Source organism: Aedes albopictus, chromosome 3, assembly GCF_035046485.1.
Source record: "Aedes albopictus strain Foshan chromosome 3, AalbF5, whole genome shotgun sequence".
Classification (NCBI taxonomy): Eukaryota; Metazoa; Arthropoda; class Insecta; order Diptera; family Culicidae; genus Aedes; species Aedes albopictus.
The window spans coordinates 329,574,537-329,595,662 of record NC_085138.1 but is presented as its reverse complement, the minus strand read 5'-3'; the positions used below and the strand labels follow the sequence as shown (position 1 = coordinate 329,595,662).

Sequence of the window (21,126 nt, the reverse complement as noted above, 5' to 3'; positions counted from 1 at the left end):
CAATTTCTGACTCGGGAGATGGCCTTCTCTTCTCTGATGCGGCTTTTATCCTCTGCAATATTTGCCATTATGTGCACAATTGTCCTACGTTCTGTGTGCAACATACTATCTACAAGAGGCGGTTATGCGTAGAACGACCGAGTTCTCCCGCGATGAAAGGGAGAAGCTAATTTAATAAATGAGGCTTTTAAAATACACATAATTGGAATCGTTTAGCTTGTAAATATCCGCACACGGTTCGTTCGGCGCACGTGTTCAACTCAATATCGCCGGGGATCGCTTTCAAAGGCAACCTTTTACTATCGGCCTGAGTATACGTAGCAAACCGTTTGCCGGCGCCAATATTGATTTCATAAATGATGGCACCCGCGGCCGAGAACATTGGCTAGCGAGATAGCTTTAAAGATAGCGTTAAAGCTTAATGAAGTTGTTAAAACGCGATTAATGGCGATTCATCGATAGAGCTGCAGAGTAGCCGGTTGAGCCCCTAACATCGAACTGTTGGAGCGCGTTGATAACTTAATTAGGCGTAATAATTTGTAAGGTTAATGTAATTACTGGCAAGTTCTAGAATGTAAATATCTAAACTGTCATTTCATAAGAAGCTTAGAAAGTTTTTGTATGACAGTTAACAAAAAAAGGTAAGATGTGTTTTTTAAATATTTTTAAGCACCGAGATTTTTGTTTTATTAAATCACATTACATTGTTACCTTTCCATTTTTCTTCAATTCAAAACATTTATTTAACTCAAACGTTATATGACGAATTGAAGATCACATTCAATATCCATAAATCTGAGCATTGTACTGGAAGTAGCTGGTAGAGTATGCTTCAATCACCAGTTGAATGTAGCGCTGACCGACTCCTCCACTCACCACGTATCCCCGTCCTTGGTTGGAGCTCTGGTTGACCACCACTTGCACATAGCTGACGACCGCTCCGGTTCCAGCCTGTGGGTAGCGCAAGTTCAACGTCACGTCCTGCAAGGTGGCCCACGATGCGCCATCCTGACTGGTTGCTACCAATCGGTCACCTACATTGAAAATGAGAATGTTACACTTCCTGCTGAATGTTCAAGCATTCAAGCTCTACGAACCCGACAATCGGTTTCCCAGGGTGTAAACAATTTGTTGACGGGCACTTCCAGAAACTTCCAATGGGACGACGTCCAGTTCCGGATGAGCAGCCTTGAAGGCTGCGATATCTTGGACAATTTCAATCTTGGCCTCGATCTGTGCATGTTCTTCTTCGACGCTGGCGATGGCCACTCCGAAGGCCAAAGCAAACAGGGCAATTCCGAAACTGGTTGGTTTGAACATCTTGGACTGCTGCTGAGCTACTCGTTTGCTGGGTTGAACTGTTGGACTAGACACTGATGCCGATGGTTGGTAGTGGATTGTTTTTATATAATTCACTATCTAGTTGATTTCAAGTGGCTTGGCTCCCTATCAATTAGTTTATCTTATCTAAATGTAAGTGTGCCAATCAATTCCAAGAAATTACAAAAAAAAAAAAATGGACACACTTATATGTGGTTGACCGCTTGCCCGCTGGAAAGTATTACTTTAATCACATGCTGAGCAATCGCATTGTACTTTCTTAGTACATATAATAAGAGTATGTGTTATAAGCTCAAAAGCACTCGGAATTGAGCAAATATTTGTTTCCGTTTCTGCAATCAACCGATATTAAAAATCGATCGTTCAGATTGATTCACTCAAGTTGTTTATCAAACTGACGAAAAAATCAGTATACCGGATATCCGTTTGTTCAAGATTAGCTGTACAAGGGATAAAAATATACCACTTGTGGTTAATCTTCATGTGTAACTACTGGTGTTGCGTCCGGTGCAATTCGATTAGAGATGTGGGTTCAGATTCAGTTGAGCTTTGTGATCCACAGATTTTCAACCCGCTCTGTGGCTTAGTTGGTTAAAGTGCCTAGTGGATGTGTTGTCGTGGGCCAAATCCCACCAGATCGCGATAGTTTTCGATAGTTAATCTCTCAATATACCAATAAACCAACACACAGTGTCTATTAGAAACATGTTTTCTAATACACTGAAGTATTTTTACGACGCTTAGAAAACCGCGTAGAAAACGCGTTATTTAAAAAAACGTCGCGTTATCTAAAAAATTGGTGTAAAACGCTTCAAAATCTGTTGTCGATCCAATTTTATGAAAGTACTCATATTTTGGTAAATGCTTACTACAGAGATGCTTATCTCCAAAATGTTTTCTTACTATTCATTTTTTTTTAATTCGAGAGTATCTGGGTTCGATTTTTAGTTGGATCAGAATCTTTTCATAAGGGAGTTGTATTTTCCTGCCTACTGTAGCACATTTTACCATACTTGATACAATGGCTCGTTGCACTATTGAAGAAATCACCTCATTCCTACATCCCTCTGAAATAGCCCTCGCAAAATCCTGGAGGAAACTCTGAAAGAATACCTGAAGTAATCCCTCGGGATCAAAACTGCCTATGGGTGGGAAATCGGTGCAAAATCATTTGGAGCAATGTGGGGCGGAACCTTTTGGACAGTCCAAAAGTACAGAGGGCAGAAACAAACCATCCTACAAGGAAGCTCTAGCTAGTGTGAAGGAGGCATATTGTCAAAGGACTACCCGAACACAGAACTTACGTTTGAGCAGTTGATGGCAATACAGAAAGCTGTCCTCAGTAATGTGATCCATCAACGCAAAGAAAAGATTAAACCCAAATTTGGAAACTGCTTGATTAGGCCTGGCTACCTAATCATAATTTGTAAAAAACAGGAAACATCTGACTGGCTAAAGAATACAATTTCAAACATAACTCCTTGAGAGGGTGCGGAACTTGTTGCGGTTGATGAGAATCAAATTCCACAACCGGAAACTTTAATTGGCTTTTTTCCAATGAGCGCCAAAGATAGCAATGCAGACGGGCTTGGTGGTCTAGTGGCTACCGCTTCTGATTCGTATGCAGAAGGTCATGGCCCGTCCCTTTTCATCCTACTTTGTATCTTTCTATCCACTTCCTCTCACTCTCTCTCTCTTCTCTACATATACAACTCATATGTATATTCATATGTTCATAGCCATCGCTAGAACCAGAAACGAATTGGAAAAAAGTCGTTTCCCTCCCTTCCAATTTCCACTCACAGCACAGTGTATATAACGCCTACAAGTTATGCAACCAAAGCGTGCTGTGCCGCTTGACCTTATTTACCTCATTCACCACACAATCTATACACTATAAAAATAACCCCTATCCATGGATCGCATCACCGACCCAACGGTTACTCCCAGATCTCCCATCCTTTCCGACTAACAAATACCCCAGTCCGTGCTGGGTGTGGGGATGCAGAGGTGATCTCGGTCTTTAGTAGCAACAACCAGCACACTCTAACATTCCTTTCCCTTCCCAACTGACTATAAGGACGTGGCCGGCGCCGGTATTGATCCAAAATGTATGAGCTGCTAGAATTGCACTTTGAGAATAAGTGGAGTGTCCCAGCCCTTATTCATTTGGATCTCAGTGCAATTGGTACCAGCTCAGATCAATCACGGAGTAGCAACCATTGACATGTATAGTCAGATTTGATCGTTTTTTTATGAGCGCCTAAGATAGCAATGAAGAAATTTTTGCTCTTCTGGAGTCTCAGAATGATGGCTTAGTAGTTGACAGCTGAAAAATATTTTTGAGAAAGATCATTAATAAACGCCATGTAGAACTTACATTTAGCGTTGATGCAGTATCTATGAAAACATTGAAGGAATGTGAATTTGTTTTGGATTACAAATTTGGGAATGCTCCGATTAGGAAAAAACTCCCAAAAAAGTTGACACTGATACGATGGACGTCGAAGTTAGTGAAAGTGTTGAGGCTAACAGTAAGACTTCTCAAACTGGTGACGATGAAGTGAATACCATCACTAATCAGAAAGTCCCAGGTACAAGTGAAGTCCCTAATACTGGAAGGACTCAGCGTCAAATTGAAGAGGTTAACAGTACTAAAAGGAAAGAACTGGAGATGATAACATGGGCGGAAACACCATAAATCAACAAATTCCAGGATCAAGCAGGGACCAAGTTACTGTACGAACTCTTCAACAACATGATTTTCGAAAGATCGAAATTTCGGCAGGCGACATCCAACTGTCGAAAGAATGCGTAACTTTTTCTGGGGAAGGAGTCAAAGTACCCAAAAAACAAAAAAAAAACAACATCAAATTCATCCAAATAAATCTCCATCATGCAAAGGGTGCAAGTGCTGTATGTACTTTGTAGGAAATTTATTCAGAGCCAACTAGATCTTGCCTTCATCCAGGAACCGTGGGCGGTTAATGGAAAAGTATAGGGTATTAACACAAAATCTTGTTAATTTTCGATGATACAGAGCAGTTCCCAAGGACTGCTATCCTTGTAAATGGGAATGTTAACCTGATTCCCATTTCAGAATTCGTAAAACGGGATATTGTTGCTGCAGCTATGGAAATTCCTACTACGCGTGGGAAAACAGAAATCTACGTAGCATCTGCATATTTTCCAGGGGATGTAGACGATGTGCCTCTCCCTGTAGTTTCAGAATTCGTTAAATTTTGCAAATCAAAGAACAACTCATTTATTATTGGATGTGATGCTAACGCGCATCACACGGTTTGGAACAGCACAGACATCAATACAAGAGGTGAGTATTTATTGGAGTATTTAACTGTGAATAATATTGATATTTGTAATCAAGGTAACAATTTCACTTTCATGAATTTTATACGACAAGAAGTTTTAGATCTAACACTCTGTAGTAACACACTCTCGGAAAACATACAAAATTGGCATGTTTCCGATGAAATATCACTATCTGATCATAAATACATAATATTTGAATATTAAGCTAAGGATATTATTAAAGAAACTTTCAGGGATCCCAGGAAAACAAACTGGGAGCTCTGCTACTCTAATCTGCAAGCGGGTGGCAATTTTCTTGAAAATTCTATCCACACATGCGACGATCTTGAAACCACTTCTAATTTAGTAACAAATAGAATAATTCATGCTTTCAATAGCAGTTGCCCACTCAAGGAACGATCCACAAATAGGGATGTTCCCTGGTGGAATACCAGGCTAGAACATTTAAGGAAACAAGTTCGAAAGATGTTTAATAGAGCTAAGCGTAATTCACAGTGGGATGAATATAAAAAGGCATTAACTCTGTATAACGTAGAAATAAGAAGGTCTAAACGTCAAAACTGGAGGCACACCTGTGAAAACATTGAAAGTACTCCAATAATGGCTAGATTGCAAAAGGTTTTATCTAAAGATCATTGTAATGGACTTGGTACTCTTAAAAATAATAACGGATGTTTTACTTCTAACGCAAAAGAAACTTTGAACTTGATGATGCAAGTGCATTTTCCAGGATCTCTGCCAGTTTTGAGTTGAGTCTGCCAGACCTAGTGAAATTGTTACAAGCACTGGGCAACAAATGACCAGGGCAAACATGCAAGATCTAGCAAGTTGCATTTTTACTCAAGCAAGAGTTGAGTGGGCAGTGCATGCATTTGAACCATATAAGTCACCAGGCACAGATGAGATTCGTCCAGTGATGATCCAGAAAAGCAAGGGAATATTGATTCCTTGTTTAACTGAAATGTTTAAAGCTAGTTTGAGGTTAAACTATATCCCTAAGAACTGGCGACAAGTACGTGTTGTATTTATTCCTAAAGCTAATAAAAAGGATAAAAATAATTCAAAATCATTTAGTCCCATTAGCTTTTCGTCATTCATGTTAAAAGTAATGGAAAAACTTATTGATGACTATATTAAATCAAAATATTTAAAATCGATTCCTTTAAACAAACACCAATTTGCTTACCAGCCAGGAAAATCAACAATAACGGCACTTCATACTCTAGTAACTAAAATTGAGAGAACTTTTGAAGCCAAGGAGATGATGTTGGCTACTTTTCTTGATATAGAAGGAGCATTTGACAATGCTTCTCACAGTTCAATGAAGAATGTGATGAATAAACGTAGATTTGATATAACTGTTGTAAATTGGATAGTTGAAATGCTGCAAAAACGTGAAATAATAAGTAGCCATGGACATTCAACAATTACAGTGAGAACCGTTAAAGGTTGTCCTCAAGGAGGTGTTCTTTCACCTCTTTTGTGGTCATTACTAGTAGATGAACTATTGTCAAACCTTGAAGAGCAAGGATTTGAAATAATTGGATTCGCAGATGATATAGTCATTATAGTTCGTGGTAAATTTGAAAAAGTTATCCATAAATCCTCAAAAAACTGCTATTATTCCGTTTACACAAAGAAGGAAATGTAAAATTCCAGATATTTACTTGGGGGAAACTAAAATACTGCTTTGTCTAAAGGTAAAATATTTGGGAGTGATTCTCGAAAGTAAACTCAACTGGAACACACACTTAGATCAAATAATAAGTTAGGCCATAAATGCCTTATGGATAAGTAAGAAAACATTTGGTAATAAATGGGGACTTAGGCCAAAAATGATTCATTGGATTTATACGGCTATAGTAAGACCCAGAATAACATATGCAGCTTTAGTTTGGTGGCCAACAACCAAAGTAAAGTGTATTCAACAGAGGTTGGAGAAACTGCAAAGACTTGCTACTATTTCCATTACTGGAGCTATACGTAGTACGCCTTCAAAGGCGTTAGATGCAATACTAAATATGCTACCACTACATTTGTTTGTTCAATTAGAAGCTGAGAAAACCGCTCTTAGGTTGAGAAGAACCTGAGATCTTTTTTCTGGAGACCTTAGGGGTAATCTCAGTGTTCTTAAAGATTTTAAAATCAATTCTTTAATTAATCATGAAGATTGGACGAACAGGCAGTATAACTTTGAACGATTATTCAATGTAACATTTCCAAGTCGCACTGAGTGGGAATCAGGGGGGCCTAATATTCGGCCAGGCTCAGTGTTTTTTTCACAGATGGCTCAAAAATAAATGACAGGGTTGGAGCTGGTGTCACTGGCCCTGGAATTAACATATCTATATCTATGGGAAAATAGCCAACTGTATTTCAAGCAGAAATACAGGCAATAATTGAATGTACTTCAATTTGTTTACGACGTAACTATAAGCATGCAAATATATGTATCTTCTCGGACAGCCAGGCTGCTCTTGAAGCGTTGAAATCTTTCACATGCACTTCAAAATTAGTTTGGGAATGCATTCAATCACTACACGAGGTGGCTAAAAACAGCACTGTTAATCTATTCTGGGTACCTGGGCACTGTGGGATTCAAGGAAACGAAAAGGCGGATTTGTTAGCAAGACTTGGATCTTCAAAACCTTTCCTAGGTCCAGAATCATTATGTGGGGCCTCAGAATGTACCCTCAAACTGGAACTGAAAAACTGGGAAAAGAATATGATAGAAGAAGTTTGGAAAAACACGGTAATAGCACGACAATCTAAAAGATTTATATCTCCAAACAAAAACATTACTCGAAACCTTCTGAGTTTGTCTAAAAAAAGATCTGAATACTTTTTGTGGTTTAGTAACAGGTCACTGCTCAAGCAAATACTTTTTAAAACTACTAGGAATATTGGAAGATGACATTTGTCGATTCTGTAGAAGTTGCAAGGAAGATTCGGAGCATTTATTGTGTAACTGTGATGCACTTTTCCATAAGAGGTGCATATATTTTGATAAGAGTGTAATACAACCATCAGACGTATGGATGACTTCTCCTAGCAAGGTAATACATTTTATTCGATCTGTAATACCTTACTGGGATAATGCCTACACAGATCGAAAAAAGAATGTAAAAATGTGTGGTATATGATGCACATGATTGGAGCGTGGGATAACACAGAAGTTTACATAACATATCATGTAAATCTCATAAAATATCATGTAAACTTACATTATATGTCATGTAATTCAGCATGACTCTGAGTGTTTACATGACATATAACGCAAATTTACATGATATATCATGTAAACCATCATAACAGTAAGTTTACATGACTAAAATGAAGTTTACATGACGTGTAAATCTCATTATTTTTATCTGTGTACAGTCAGCAAGTGGAATCACTTAACTCATAGTGATATGACACACTGGCATATGGCATATATATTAAATAGGGGCCCGCCACAATAGATCAACAATTGGTCGTAGTGGAAATGTACCCAACAGGAAAAAAAAAATAATAAAATCCCAGGAGTAACTTAAGAAAGAATTTTGAAAGAAATCTATGAAGGTATCCTGAAAACATTCCAGGAGAAATCATTGAAAGAATCTCGTAAGAATTTATAAAAAAAAACCTGGGTGAAATCCCTAAAGAAAATTCGTGTAGAATGAATAAATAAATCCCGGTAGAAAACTCTGAAAGAATCCTCCAACTAAAATCGAAGAATACGTGAAAGCATCCCAAGTAACATTTTGATGACCAATCAGTCTTGTCGAGGTTTTTAGAACTGTCATAAAGCCTTTTACCATTTATTTTGGTTCAATGATGATTCTACAAACCTCACAGATCGAAAAAAGAGTGTAAAATTCTGTGACATATTATGCACATGTTTGGAGTGTGGGATATCACAGAAGTTTACATGACATATCGTGTAAAAGTCATAAAATATCATGTAAACTTCCATTATATGTCATGTAATTCAGCATGACTCTGTGTGTTTACATGACATATAACACAAATTTACATGATATATCATGTAAACCACCATAACACTAAGTTTACATGACTAAACTGAAGTTTACTTGACGTGTAAACCTCATTATTTTTATCTGTGCTCTTCTAGTCTTTTTGACTTAAAATGTTACTTGGGATGCTAAAATGAAACCCTAAATGCATCCCGGGAGGAATCAATAAAATAATGGATGACGGAATCCCGAAAAGTGTCCTTGAAATAATTCCAGAAAGAAACTCGGGAAGAATCCCTAAAGGAAACCTAAGAAGAATCAATGAAAAATCCCCGGAGAACTCAAGGGAGAAATCTTGGAAAAAAATTCTAAAGGACGCCGGGGAAAAATATCATATTTCTTAAGGTTGAAGGATTCGTCATTGACAACTCCGTCATCATTGAAATTTCGAAAGCAGTTTTCTCGTTCAAAACACAAATGTTCGTTATGAAAATGTATTCACTGTATTCCATTCTCTATCTGAAATACAGTGAATACATTTTCATTACGAACATTTGTGTTTTGAACGAGAAAACTGCTTTTGAAATTTCAATGATGACGAAGTTGTCAATGACGAATCCTTCAACCTTAAGGGATCTGGCAGTAATCCCTGTATTTCCAAAGCAATCCTATTGAATCTCAGGAGGAGTCTCCGAAGAAATCCCAGAAGAAATAAATAAAAGCATTCCGTGAGGAATCCCTGAAATTAAAAGCATCTGGGTAGGAATCCCGTAAGAATTTCGTGAAGTATTTCCCAGGAAACCCAGGAAAAATCAATGAAGAAATCATGCGGTACTTTTTTTGACAAAATCCCTGAATTTAGGAGAAATCATCATAGGAATTTCTCCAAGTCAACCAGTTATCGTATAAGGAGTTGAATGAGATGTCAAAGTTGAGGCAATATGCGTACATATTACATGTACCTAAATGCTCGCATATAGCCCTCCACTTTATCATCTCATGCAACATCTTACACGGTTATGTGGTTATCTGGGCTAACAAATGTTGGGATGAACACCTGAAAGGATGCCTGAAGAAATCACAGTGGAAATCAATGAAGGATTCTCACAAGAAATTTCGAAAAAATCCTTGAAAAAAATCTCTGAATGAATCTCTGATGGAATCTCTTAAAGTAACCTAAAAGAAAGAAACAAATCCCAAAAGGAATTAACGAGGGAATCCCGGATGAAATTCCGGGGAAACTCCTCGAAGAAGTCTGGAAGCAATACCTAAAGGAATCCCGGAAGAAATCTCTAAGGGAATCCTGGCGGGACTAAATGAAGGAATTCCAAAAAGAATTGGTAATGAAATTTTAGAAATAATGTTTGAAGGAATCCAGAAAAACTGAGAAATTCTTGAAGGAACCGTAAGAGAAATTCCTAGAGAAAATTGGAGGATCAACAAATTAATCCAGGAGAAAGTTACTAAAGGAACTCCGGTAAAATAATACCAAAAAAAAACATTTATAAAAGAATCACTGGAGTAATCAATGGTGAAATTCCAGAAGGAATCTTCAAAGAAATTCAGGGAGAAATCCCAGGTGGAATGCTTGAAGGGAACTCGGAGAAATTTCTTTAAAAAAACCCTAATTAATCCACCTAGCGGTGATGGTGCCTTTCTCGTGCTTTCTTAAACCCATTTCAACAAAACTCAAGTGAAATGTTGATGAATATGACACTTTCATACGTTTAACAAAAAAAAACATTTCATGGCACCAGAAATCATATCGTTTATTTGGCTTTTGATGTTTGGGCCTTAAACTCTTAAAAAATCCGCAATCTTGAATTTTTAGTCGCCCTTTTTGATTTGAGGACACACGTATTGAAACTCCGCTTTAACTTTAACTTTAACGCATCAGAACATCAGACGCACAAATCTCAAGATGCAAGCTACAAATAACAGTACTTGTTCTGATCTTGCTCACTTGCAATAAGCATAAAATAAGAATATCACGTTCGCTGGTTTTGTTTACGAAGAGATTTGTGCGCTCGAAATCGTGTGTGGGTGCCAAAGTCAGCCATTGTGGTGGCCATTTTGGAATTCTAACAAGTCTGTCCTCAAGTCCGCCTTTAGGAAATTCAGGTCGCTATTTTTGAACTCCAAGGCTCCCCCATTCCAGATATTGCCATATTGAACGGATTTAGAGCCTAAAACTCTCTTAAATAGCCGCCATTTTGAATATTGAATCGCCATAATGGTTACCCGAGCAGAGTCTAACAACAAAATGATAGCAAATCGAAAACTCGATTTGTATTCAGCAGCAAATTGATATCACATTTTGATATCAGATTGTCTTGACTAAATTTGATTACACATTTAGATTTCGCTTTGCTGTCACTTCAAACCATTATAAAAAATAAGTTGTTAAAGTATTTCAAAACTTCTTAGCCAACCTTGTATAATAACTCTAAGAATAGACTATAAGTGTTATTATCTTATGGCATCTAGAATTCCATATCAATCGAAAAAAACCCTATATTTAACGATTTTTCCATTTTTTTTCTTACTGATAGCAAAAGCAGTTATCAATTTGCTATCACTGATAGCAGGATTTGTTTTCAACTTGCTGTTACGGGAACATTTTTCTGCTCTCATTTTTGATGTTTTAACCGTTAAAACGACCGAAACGACAACAACCTGAGTTATCATAATTTGCAATATCACAACATCAAAATTTGTTTTCAATTTTCTGTCAGAATTTGCTCGGGTATTCTGGTTGCCATTTCTGGCCTCCGAAAATCATTGCTATATCAAATATGGCATGGTTTTAGGTCTTAAAACTCCATTTGACAGCCGCCATTTTGAGTTTTAGACCACCATATACCCACTTTCAACGGTTTTGGGGCCTAAAAATCCATTAAACAGCCGCCACTTGAATTTGGAGTCGCCATCTTGGATTTTATTCCGCCATCTTGGTTATTCTGGTGTTTTTTTTAGCCTCCGGATATTTTCTTTATACCAAACTAGCTGTCCCGGCAAACGTTGTCTTGCTAAGCTGTGGCGGTTTGACAACTGTTTAGCTCATAATATCACCGCACTCTAGAGCATGAGCATGATCATGAGCATAGATGACCGCACAATTCGTAGTTGCTACTCCGTGATTGACCAGAGCAATCGAAATTGCACAATGGCAATGAATAGGGCTTAGGACTAGCTTACTATTCTCAATGTACACAGTTCGAGAGTTCTCAACTTTAGTTTAGGTCAATAACGGCGCCGGCCACGTCCTTACGGTCATCGAGGATGAGAGGGCATGTTAGTAAGACAAACGTTGTTATAAAGACCGCGAACCGCTGCATCTCCTGTTTGTCACAGGGAGAAATTTTTGTTAGTAGGGTAGGGTACATTGTCAGTCTAGGTTTCACCTATGGTTGGTGATATGATTTGACAATGGATCAATATACATAAACCGTCGTCAACAACCAGCCACTTTTCAACGCAAAAACAAGCCAAAAAGAAAATTCTATCGCGCGTCCCCACTCCAGCAGGAAGCAAAAACCATTAGTCTATTCCACACAGAAATACACTGAATGCGACTCACTTTTCGGCGCCCGGATTTTTTTCCTCGACTGGCGAGCCCAAACTAACACTTTTCACTCCATAACATCACCGCACTCTAGATTGGTTTAACTTCGATCGTGTTGATTTTCTTCCCAGTTCAAAAAAAAATCAGCACTTTATCAATTTTCTTACTTTTCTAGTTGATTTTCGTAACTTTTTAGACTTTGAACACAGCCACCATGAATATCAATCGAACTGTGCAAGAGTCATGCTGATCGGTTCATCCGTTCCTGAGTTTTGTTGCCTCAAACTCATTTTTATATATAGAGATAGATTTAAAGCCTAAAACACAATTCAACAGCCGCCATCTTGAATTAGAAGTCGCCATTTTAGATTTTAGACCGCCATCTTTGATATTCTGGTCACCATTTTTTGACTCCGGTCATCTTCCCCATATCAAAAATGTTCATATTGAATGGTTTTGGGGCCTAAAACTCTATTGAGCAGCCGCCATCTTGAATTTTGAGTCATCATATTGGATTTAGATCGCCATTTTGGATATTCTAATCGTTATTTCTATACTCTGAACATCTACGTCAAACCAAATATGCCCATATTGCATTGTTTTATGGCCTAAGACTCCATTAAACAGCCGCCATCTTGAATTTTGGGCCATCATATTGGATTGTAGACCACCATCTTGTATATTTGTGTCGTTATTTCTGGGCTCCGGTCATCTTCGTCATATCAAATGCATCCAAATTGCATTGTTTGATGACATAAGACTCCATTAAACAGCCGCCATCTTGAAATTGGAGCAGTCATCTTGGGTTTAAGACCGCCATCTTGGATATCCTAGTCGTTTTTGAACTCCACACATCTTAGCCAAATATACCCATATTGCATGATTTTGGAGCCTAAAACACCAATAAACAGTTGCCATCTTGAATTTGTAGCTTACTGTCGTAAAAAAAGGACGCTGGATGGATATGGGTTAAGCTAAGATTTTTCTTTTGAAATATACCTATTTACATCTAGAGCATACCTCTATTTCTGTCAATTATTTAAATTTATTTCCTTTTTGCACCGACAATATTGTTACCCGTAAATTTCCACCCAAACACTAATTTGCATGGTTTCAAATAGTCGCACATTCACACCGAACCCATTAATGTCCGCACTAATTCAACAGCGCATAAATAAATCGTTATCGTAACTCACAGTCACCGTAAACGTCACCGACTAGAGCAGAGCTAGCCGTCCGTTTGTCCGTTCGTCGTCCGTCCTCCGGGAGATGTCGACGCGTTTTTCCTCTGCATTTAGAGCATAATAAATTTTCATAATTTATTCTCCATTGACGCCCGGGAACGCGTGGTCTCGCGTTGTTTGGATTGAATCCACCTCTGATGCTGGGGCTGGGTCCATTCCGAGAGCCGTCCGAGAGTGGGGACCACCCGTTCCCGACCGAAAGCCCTCGAGGCTCCGCACCGATATATCTCTAATTGAAATCATTTGTAATCTAAACTATCAGTTTTATATGAAGCTCGTTATGCATTTTCAGCCAGGCTCGGACACTGTATCCCGTAACTGTCGTCGTCGTCGTCAGTGTGACATGATAAACCCAACCTTCGGTACCCTATCATTTGTCTCCTGGGGACTGGCGTTGGTCGTTGGAGCTGTTCGATGGCCTAATCTTGTCAACATCAAACCGGGATCAACATTAGGTAGGTAGGTACACGGTCGCGCGTTACGGGCGAATAGGTCGGTGAAGGCACGGCAGCTTCTTTTCCGGCACGACCAGAAGATTAGGAGATAAACCGCTCATAAATAACCATAATTGTGGTATTTTTCATCTCTCCCTGAGATAATGCCAGTTACTAATGTTTGAATTATCACAGTTGTTATTTTCTTTTCTTTTTGGAGAAGGATGAAGTTTTCTGTGAAGAAAAAAATACAGACTACTGTACCGCTTACTAGAAACACGGAAGTTCTACCAGAAGCTCAACGCATCCCGCAAAGACTTCGTGCCGCGAACCAAAATTTGCAGAGTTAAGGCAGCTACTGAAATTACTACATACACTCCTGATCAAAAGTTGGGAGTCACCCCCCAGAAAAAAAAATCATTTTTCAGGCCCATATCTCCACCAATTTGCGATTTCAGAATTCTAGGTCTCATTCAGAAGATAAAAAGTCAAAGTAACTTTGAACATGATTTAGGTGAATCTTCTACAAAAATATTTGTATGAAAACTTAACGTAAAGTTGCCAAATTTTCTAAAAAATGAATATAAACTTACGGCAGTGTTTCTGGAAATTGGATCGACCAAATTTCAAGATACCTTTCCGATCAGGGTTCCCGAGCAAAGTCCAACAACAACAACAGCAAATCGAAAACATGATTTGTATTCAGCAGCAAATTGATATCACATTTTGATATCAGTTTATCTTTACTTAATTTGATTTCAAATTTTGTTTTCGGTTTGCTGTCACTTTTAATTACTGTAAATATTTAGTGTTAGAATAGTTTTAAATCTTTTAGTAAACAATGTAAAGTAATTCTAGGGATATATCATAAGTGCAATTATATTATTGCGTTTATGATTTAATATCAACCGAAAACCTTTACATTTATCGATTTTTCATTTTTCTTGCGGTGATAACAAAAACAGTTATCAATTTGCTATCATCGATAGCAGGAATTGTTTTCAATGTGTTGTAACAGGAACATTTTTCTGCTCTCATTTTTGATGTTTTAACCGTTAAAACGACCAAAACGACAACAACGTGAGTTATCAAAATTTGCAATATCACAACATCAAAATCAGTTTTCAACTTGCTATCAGACTTTGCTCGGGTTGCCTCTGCTGTACATAGTAGCCGTGTCCATTCCACTCGGTTCATGGCTGTTTGTCTCCAGTTCCACACTCTACGTAGGGTCTGCAGATCGTCCTCCACTTGGTCGACCCACCTAGCTCGCTGCGCACCACGTCTTCTTGTACCGGTCGGATGACTCTCGAGAACCATTTTAGTCGGGTTGCTATCCGACATTCTGATGACGTGACCCGTCTACCGCCGTGGTTCATTCGCCAGTCCCGTTCTCCATCTGCACTAAACTGTAGATTATACGCAGCACCTTCCGTTCGAAAACTCAAAGGGCGCGTTGGTCCTCTGCACGTAGGGTCCATGCTTCGTGCCCATAGAGGACTACCGGTCTAATCAGCGTGTTGTAGATAGTTACCTTCGTGTGACGGCGAACTATGTTCAATCGTAGAGTTCTACGGAGTCCAAAGTAAGCACGATTTCCTGCCACAATGCGTCTCTGAATTTCCCTGCTGGTGTCGTTGTCGGCGGTCCCCAGTGCGTCCAAGTACACGAATTCTTCAACCGCTTTGATTCCATCACCGTCGATATAAGTTCGGGGTGGCGGACTTGGTGATTCATCCCTGAAGCCCTATGCCCATCATGTACTTTGTCTTCGACACATTAAATACTAATCTGATTCGCCTGGCTTCACTCTTTAGTCGGATGTACGTTTCCGCCATCGTCTCAAATTTACGAGCATATTATCAAAATCATCAGCGAAACCAAGTAGCTGGACGGACTTCGTGAAAATCGTTCCACTCGTGTTTATCCCCGCTCTCCTAATTACACGGTCTAGAGCAATGTTGAACAGCAAGCACGAAAGACCATCACTTACCCGAACCCTCTGCGAGATTCGAAGGGACTCGAGAGTGTCCCTGATACTCGAACTACGCACATCACTCGATCCATCATCGCCTTGATCAACCGTATCAGTTTATCCGGGAATCCGTATTCGTGCACAATCTGCCATAGCTATTCTCAATCGATTGTATCATACGCCGATTTGAAATCGATGAACAAGTGATGTGTGGGCGCGTTGTATTCGCGGCATTTCTGCAACACCTGGCGGATGGCGAACGTCTGGTCCATTGTAGCGCGTTCACCCGTGAATCCAGCCTGATATTGTCCCACGAACTCTCTTGCAATCGGTGATAGACGGCGGCATAAAATTTGGGAGAGTATCTTGTAGGCAGCGCTCAGTAGTGTGATCGCGCGGTAGTTCTCGCAATCCAACTTGTCGCCCTTTTTGTAGATGGGACACACGATACCTTCCATCCATTCCTCCGGTAATACTTCCTCCTCCCAAATCTTGGTAATTACCCAGTGTAGTGCTCTCACCAGTGCTTCTCCACCGTATTTTAGTAGCTCGCTTGGTAGTTGATCTGCCCCAGCGGCTTTGTTGTTTTTCAACCGGCCAACCTCCTCCTCAATCTCTTGGAGGTCAGGGGCCGGAAGTCTTACGTCATGTGCACATACTCCTAAATCTGTTACCACGCCACCTTCGGTACTTGCAACGTCGCCATTGAGGTGCTCATCGTAATGCTGCCGCCACCTGTCGACCACTTCACGCTCCACGCTATGTCCAAAGGGAAGTATTATGAAAAGTGAATGTACCTCAAAATTTATTCGCTAGAACCGTATTTGTGGACCTATAGATTCAGAATATGTTTGATTTAAAATAATCCATCTTGGGTTTTTTTTTCATATATTTTTATATGGGATGAAATTAACCTTAAAATGACTTTTTTAGCCATTTGTATAGAAAAATAAGAAAAAAATCAAAGAAATCGAAAAAAATCGAAAAACCCAAGATAAAATATTTTAAACCGCACTGTCTGCGCCAAAAGTTAACTGATTTCAATGATGTTACGAGTGCCACCCTAGTGCGTGGTCACTCACTCTCCTTGTTTACATTCCACTACTATTAGCTACAACAGCTGATCGTCGCATACTGTTGTGCGTGCGCTTACGCACACAATAGAATAGGCAACGATTGCTTCACGATCGTTTCGCTCCCTGTCCATCTCTGCGGGACAGAGGCAGCAGAAAGTGTAAATAGCAGTTAGTAATAAATATTCCTCCGTCGCGATCGGTACTGTGTCATACTTTTGCCGTAAATAAAGTTGTTATTTCGACCCGCAAAATAAGTGTTCATTAGTGACGATATCACCGCGGACCTCCAGAACGTTCTATGTGCGTAAACATAAATGGTCCTTCGAGCCGGATCATACGCGATGTGGATCGATTTCGCGCGGATTTGTGCTCCGTTTCGCGGGTGAAAGTGCCAAGTTGGCCGAACAATAAGTGCATTGAAGTGCGGTGAAATTAAACGATCGCCATCGCACTGCGGCGCGGCGGCGATATAATTTGATGGTTTTTTTGTGTGCTGGGGCCATTGCGGTGATCGACGTTTTTGGTGACTGCTGAGACGGGACAACCACCGGTGGATGTAACCCGCATCAGGACGACGGAACCAGGATTGAACCCGATCGAGCAGGACGATTCCGGACGGATTGCAGAAACACAGGAAAGTACAGTATTGCATGTTGGGTCTGTGGCAAATTGCATGAAGAGAGCCACTGTGGGTTGTAGCCATTGCGCTGGCAGTGCGATTTGCATGCGAAATTGTGTTTTGGATTCAAGTGGATCTGGTCCCTGTGGCATTCATTAGAAATCGGTCTTGGATTCTGCTGGTTTTGGTTGGCTTTGACTGTTCGTTGGTCGGTTTCCCCTCCGCTGTGCTGTCAATTTGGGTGGTTCGTCTCGCGGCGCGGAACGTTGAGTCGATCAACAGTCAACAAGTGCAGTGTTACAGTGTGGTAGTGAATAGTGCGGCAGCGTATAGTGCGGTGTTAGTGCACAGTGCAAACGAACTCCTCAGTGTTGTGAATATTCTTTGACTAGTGACTTCAGTGGACAGTAGTGAATCATGGCGGACGATTTGCGTGGTTTGCTGAAGCGAGAGAAGCGCATACGGGACAGTTTGGACTCCGTGGCTTCGTTTGTGCGAGATTTCAAAGAAGAAGATAAAGATGAGGTGGTAGTTCGTTTGCAGCTGTTAGAAAGTGCATTCCATGACTTTCACAATGTGCGCGAGAAGATTGACGTGATTCTGGATGAAGCCGACGAAGAGGAAGTGGTCGATACAGAGGAGTCGGAACTGGACCGTCAAGCAAGGCTCAAATATACGGCAAAGAAACGGGAAGCTGAACGCGCAGTTGTTTCGAGGAGCGTGGAGAACTGCTACTGCAAGGCGAAGTCTGCGTTGCTGAAGTGGCAGAATCAGATAAGGCCTGCCAATCCAAGCTCTGCGGTCCCAGCTGCACAGCCGGTTCTCTCGAGGGTGAAGCTTCCGGAGATAAAGCTCCCATCGTTCAGCGGCGTACTGCGAGATTGGGTTTCGTACCGTGACGCGTTCCAAAGCCTGATTCATAGGAACCGGGAGCTCACGGCAAGGATGGGAACACTCACTTGCAGAGAGTTGCACTCACTTGATGTTTTCTCAGCCCAGAAGCGTGCAATCAAGAAATAATGTATGGACGACTATTGTCTTGTGGTTTTGTCTAAAAGTTTGCCGAATAGAGTAGGGGTCGCACACGCATATCGAAGTCGTGAAGGAGCTGCGAAGGCAACTCTCCACGAGGTGAATGTAAATTACACTCACCTCGTGGAGAGTCGCCTTCGCAGCTCTGTCACGACTTTGCTATGCGTGTGCGACACCTACTCTATTCGGCAAACTTTTAGACAAAACCATAAGGCAAAAGTCGTCCATACACCATTTCTTGATTGCACGCTTCTGAGCTGAGAAAACATCAAGTGAATGTAACTCTCTGCAAGTGAGTGTTCCCATCCCTGGCTCACGGACATGGATAAGTTCACCTACCTCCGATCATCGTTGTCCGGTGATGCACTTTTGGAAGTCAGCTCCATCGAGCTTTCCGCTGCCAACTACTTGGTAGCGTGGGACGCGCTGGAGGATCGCTATCACAACCGAAAGCTAATCGTGAAGGCGTACCTCGATGCCATCTTCCAAATCGAGTCCATGCGACGAGAGAGCTACGAAGCGCTGAGCCAGCTGATCAGCGACTTTGAGAAGAATCTGCAGATGTTGCAGAAGATGAACCAGGACACCGACAGCTGGAGCACGATTCTGGTGCACATAGTCTGCTCGAGACTTGACAGTGCTACCCTACGATTCTGGGAAGCGGCGCACAATTCGAAAGAAGTACCCACATACCGAAACCTCATCACCTTCCTGAAGAATCACTGCGCTGTTCTCCAATCCGTCGGTTCGAGAAACCCCGTCGTCGAGATGAAGAAGGCGAAGATAAGCGTGAGCCATCCTTCGACCGGCAGCACCGGGTGATGCTGCTTCTGTTCAGAGTCATTCCATCCAGCGTTTCTGTGTGGAAGGTTTCAGAAGATGACGATACCAGAGCGATACGATGCTGTTAGGAAGAACGGTTTGTGCATGAACTGCCTGTCATCGGGACACTTGGCCAGGAGCTGCAGCAAGGGATTGTGCCGACAATGTGGAAGGAAACACCATACTCTGCTTCACTCCGAAGCAAACAGTGCTAAAATATCCTGCGTTCCGCAGACGTCATCAAAACCCCCAAGTCAATCTCAAGCGCAAGCACAGCCGGGAACATCAACACACCAGACAGCATCCACCACACACCACCAATACGAACCATCCACTTCTCTATCCATTATCCACACACATTCGCCAAATCCACAACTCGCCACAGACCAACAACCCACATTGCAAAACACTGTCTCCCTTCCGTCACAAATAAAACCTTTCTCAAGGCAAGTCCTGCTATCTACTGCCATTGTTCGGATTCGTGATGATGACGGAAGCACGATGCTGGCCAGAGCATTGCTGGATTCATGCTCGCAGTATTGCTTCGTCACATCCGATTTCTGTCGACGAATGAACCTAAAGGAATTCCCGAACCACCTGACGGTGAAGGGAATCGGAGGCTCCGCAAGCGTCTCCCAAAGGACTGTGAGTGGCACGGTCAGTCCACGCTTCGCAAGCATCTCCAATTCCGAGAAAGCAATGCATTTCAACGTGCTGCCGAAGCTGACGACTCCGCTACCATGCGAAGGGTTCGACGTCAGCAGGTGGAATCTACCAGATCGCATCGTGTTAGCAGATCCCGAGTTCTACCAAACGTCGGACATCGACATGATCATCGGTGCCGAGTACTACCTCGATCTGCTGCAGGAGGAAAGATTCCGACCGAGCGAAGATGGACCAACATTCCAAAACACGGTATTTGGTTGGATCGTGTCTGGCCGTATCTCCAAAGCTACTGCGTCCGTTCAAGTGACTGCCACCACACTGTGTTCTACGGCGGAGCCCCAAGGCCGAGAACCGTTGCCGAGGAAGCAGAGCATCGTGGCACAGTTGAGAGATTCCAGGAAGAGTGCCGAAAGGATATTCATGAGCTTGGAGAGAAGATTCGCTGCAAGCCCGCAGCTGAAGAAGCAACATTTGAGACCTCTCGAATCTATCAGCATCCCGCGATGGGTCCGTTTCGCCAAGGACTCGATATCCACCCAATAGTACGGTTTCTTAGATCCAGCATCATTGGAAGAACGAAAGGGCGTAGCGTTGCCGGTGCAAGCAGTCCCTCCTAGCGAAATCTTTTCACTGCGCTCGTCCCTGTCGCCCTTAGTCTGGCTGGTTGCTTGGATACGACGATTTAGGCACAACTCGCAGAGAGTGAACCGCAATTCTAGGAAGACCGAGTACCTCAGCTCGCAGGAGTACGAGAACGCGCTGCTCCAGTTGGTTCGGCTGTCTCAAGAGGAATGCTTCCCGCAGGAGATAGAAAGTTTGTCCCGGGAGGATCAAGTGAAAGATTCTACAAAAATATTGGCTCTGCATCCCAAGCTGCGAGAAGGAGTACTCCGCGTTGGCGGCCGGCTACGGAACGCACCAGTTTCGGAAGACCGGAAGCACCAGGAGTACGAGAACGCGCTGCTCCAGTTGGTTCGGCTGGCTCAAGAGGAATGCTTCCCGCAGGAGATAGAAAGTTTGTCCCGGGAGGATCAAGTGAAAGATTCTACAAAAATATTGGCTC

The 21,126-nt window shown here is 41.5% G+C and overlaps 3 protein-coding genes across 3 annotated transcripts; 2 read left to right on the top strand and 1 right to left on the bottom strand.

Annotated features, from left to right (window-relative positions):
* Positions 1-712: 712 nt before the first annotated feature.
* On the bottom strand, positions 713-1,384 carry LOC109427046 (uncharacterized). The gene is made up of 2 exons (XM_019702597.3): positions 1,098-1,384; positions 713-1,034 (listed from the first exon to the last, which is right to left on the bottom strand). Exons 1-2 carry the CDS (start codon positions 1,318-1,320, stop codon positions 781-783), a joined length of 477 nt encoding a protein of 158 aa, XP_019558142.2. The 5' UTR covers positions 1,321-1,384; the 3' UTR covers positions 713-780.
* A 16,576-nt stretch (positions 1,385-17,960) lies between these two features.
* LOC134290837 (uncharacterized) lies at positions 17,961-19,397 on the top strand. Its single transcript, XM_062858046.1, has 2 exons — positions 17,961-18,482; positions 18,873-19,397. The coding sequence occupies exons 1-2, from the start codon at positions 17,961-17,963 to the stop codon at positions 19,395-19,397; spliced, it is 1,047 nt and encodes a 348-aa protein (XP_062714030.1).
* A 501-nt stretch (positions 19,398-19,898) lies between these two features.
* On the top strand, positions 19,899-20,606 carry LOC134290836 (uncharacterized). The gene has a single exon (XM_062858045.1). The coding sequence runs from the start codon at positions 19,899-19,901 to the stop codon at positions 20,604-20,606; it is 708 nt and encodes a 235-aa protein (XP_062714029.1).
* Positions 20,607-21,126: the final 520 nt, after the last annotated feature.

What these genes read in the sequence shown, in the direction of transcription:
- LOC109427046 (XM_019702597.3), bottom strand. Translation starts at nt 1,320, where the DNA reads ATGTTCAAACCAACCAGTTTCGGAATTGCCCTGTTTGCTTTGGCCTTC. An exon ending in CCTGGGAAACCGATTGTCGG is followed by an intron (nt 1,035 to 1,097) that starts GTTCGTAGAGCT and finishes TTTTCAATGTAG; the next exon opens with GTGACCGATTGGTAGCAACC.
- LOC134290837 (XM_062858046.1), top strand. Translation starts at nt 17,961, where the DNA reads ATGGCGGACGATTTGCGTGGTTTGCTGAAGCGAGAGAAGCGCATACGG. An exon ending in ATAGGAACCGGGAGCTCACG is followed by an intron (nt 18,483 to 18,872) that starts GCAAGGATGGGA and finishes TCTGCAAGTGAG; the next exon opens with TGTTCCCATCCCTGGCTCAC.
- LOC134290836 (XM_062858045.1), top strand. Translation starts at nt 19,899, where the DNA reads ATGCTGGCCAGAGCATTGCTGGATTCATGCTCGCAGTATTGCTTCGTC.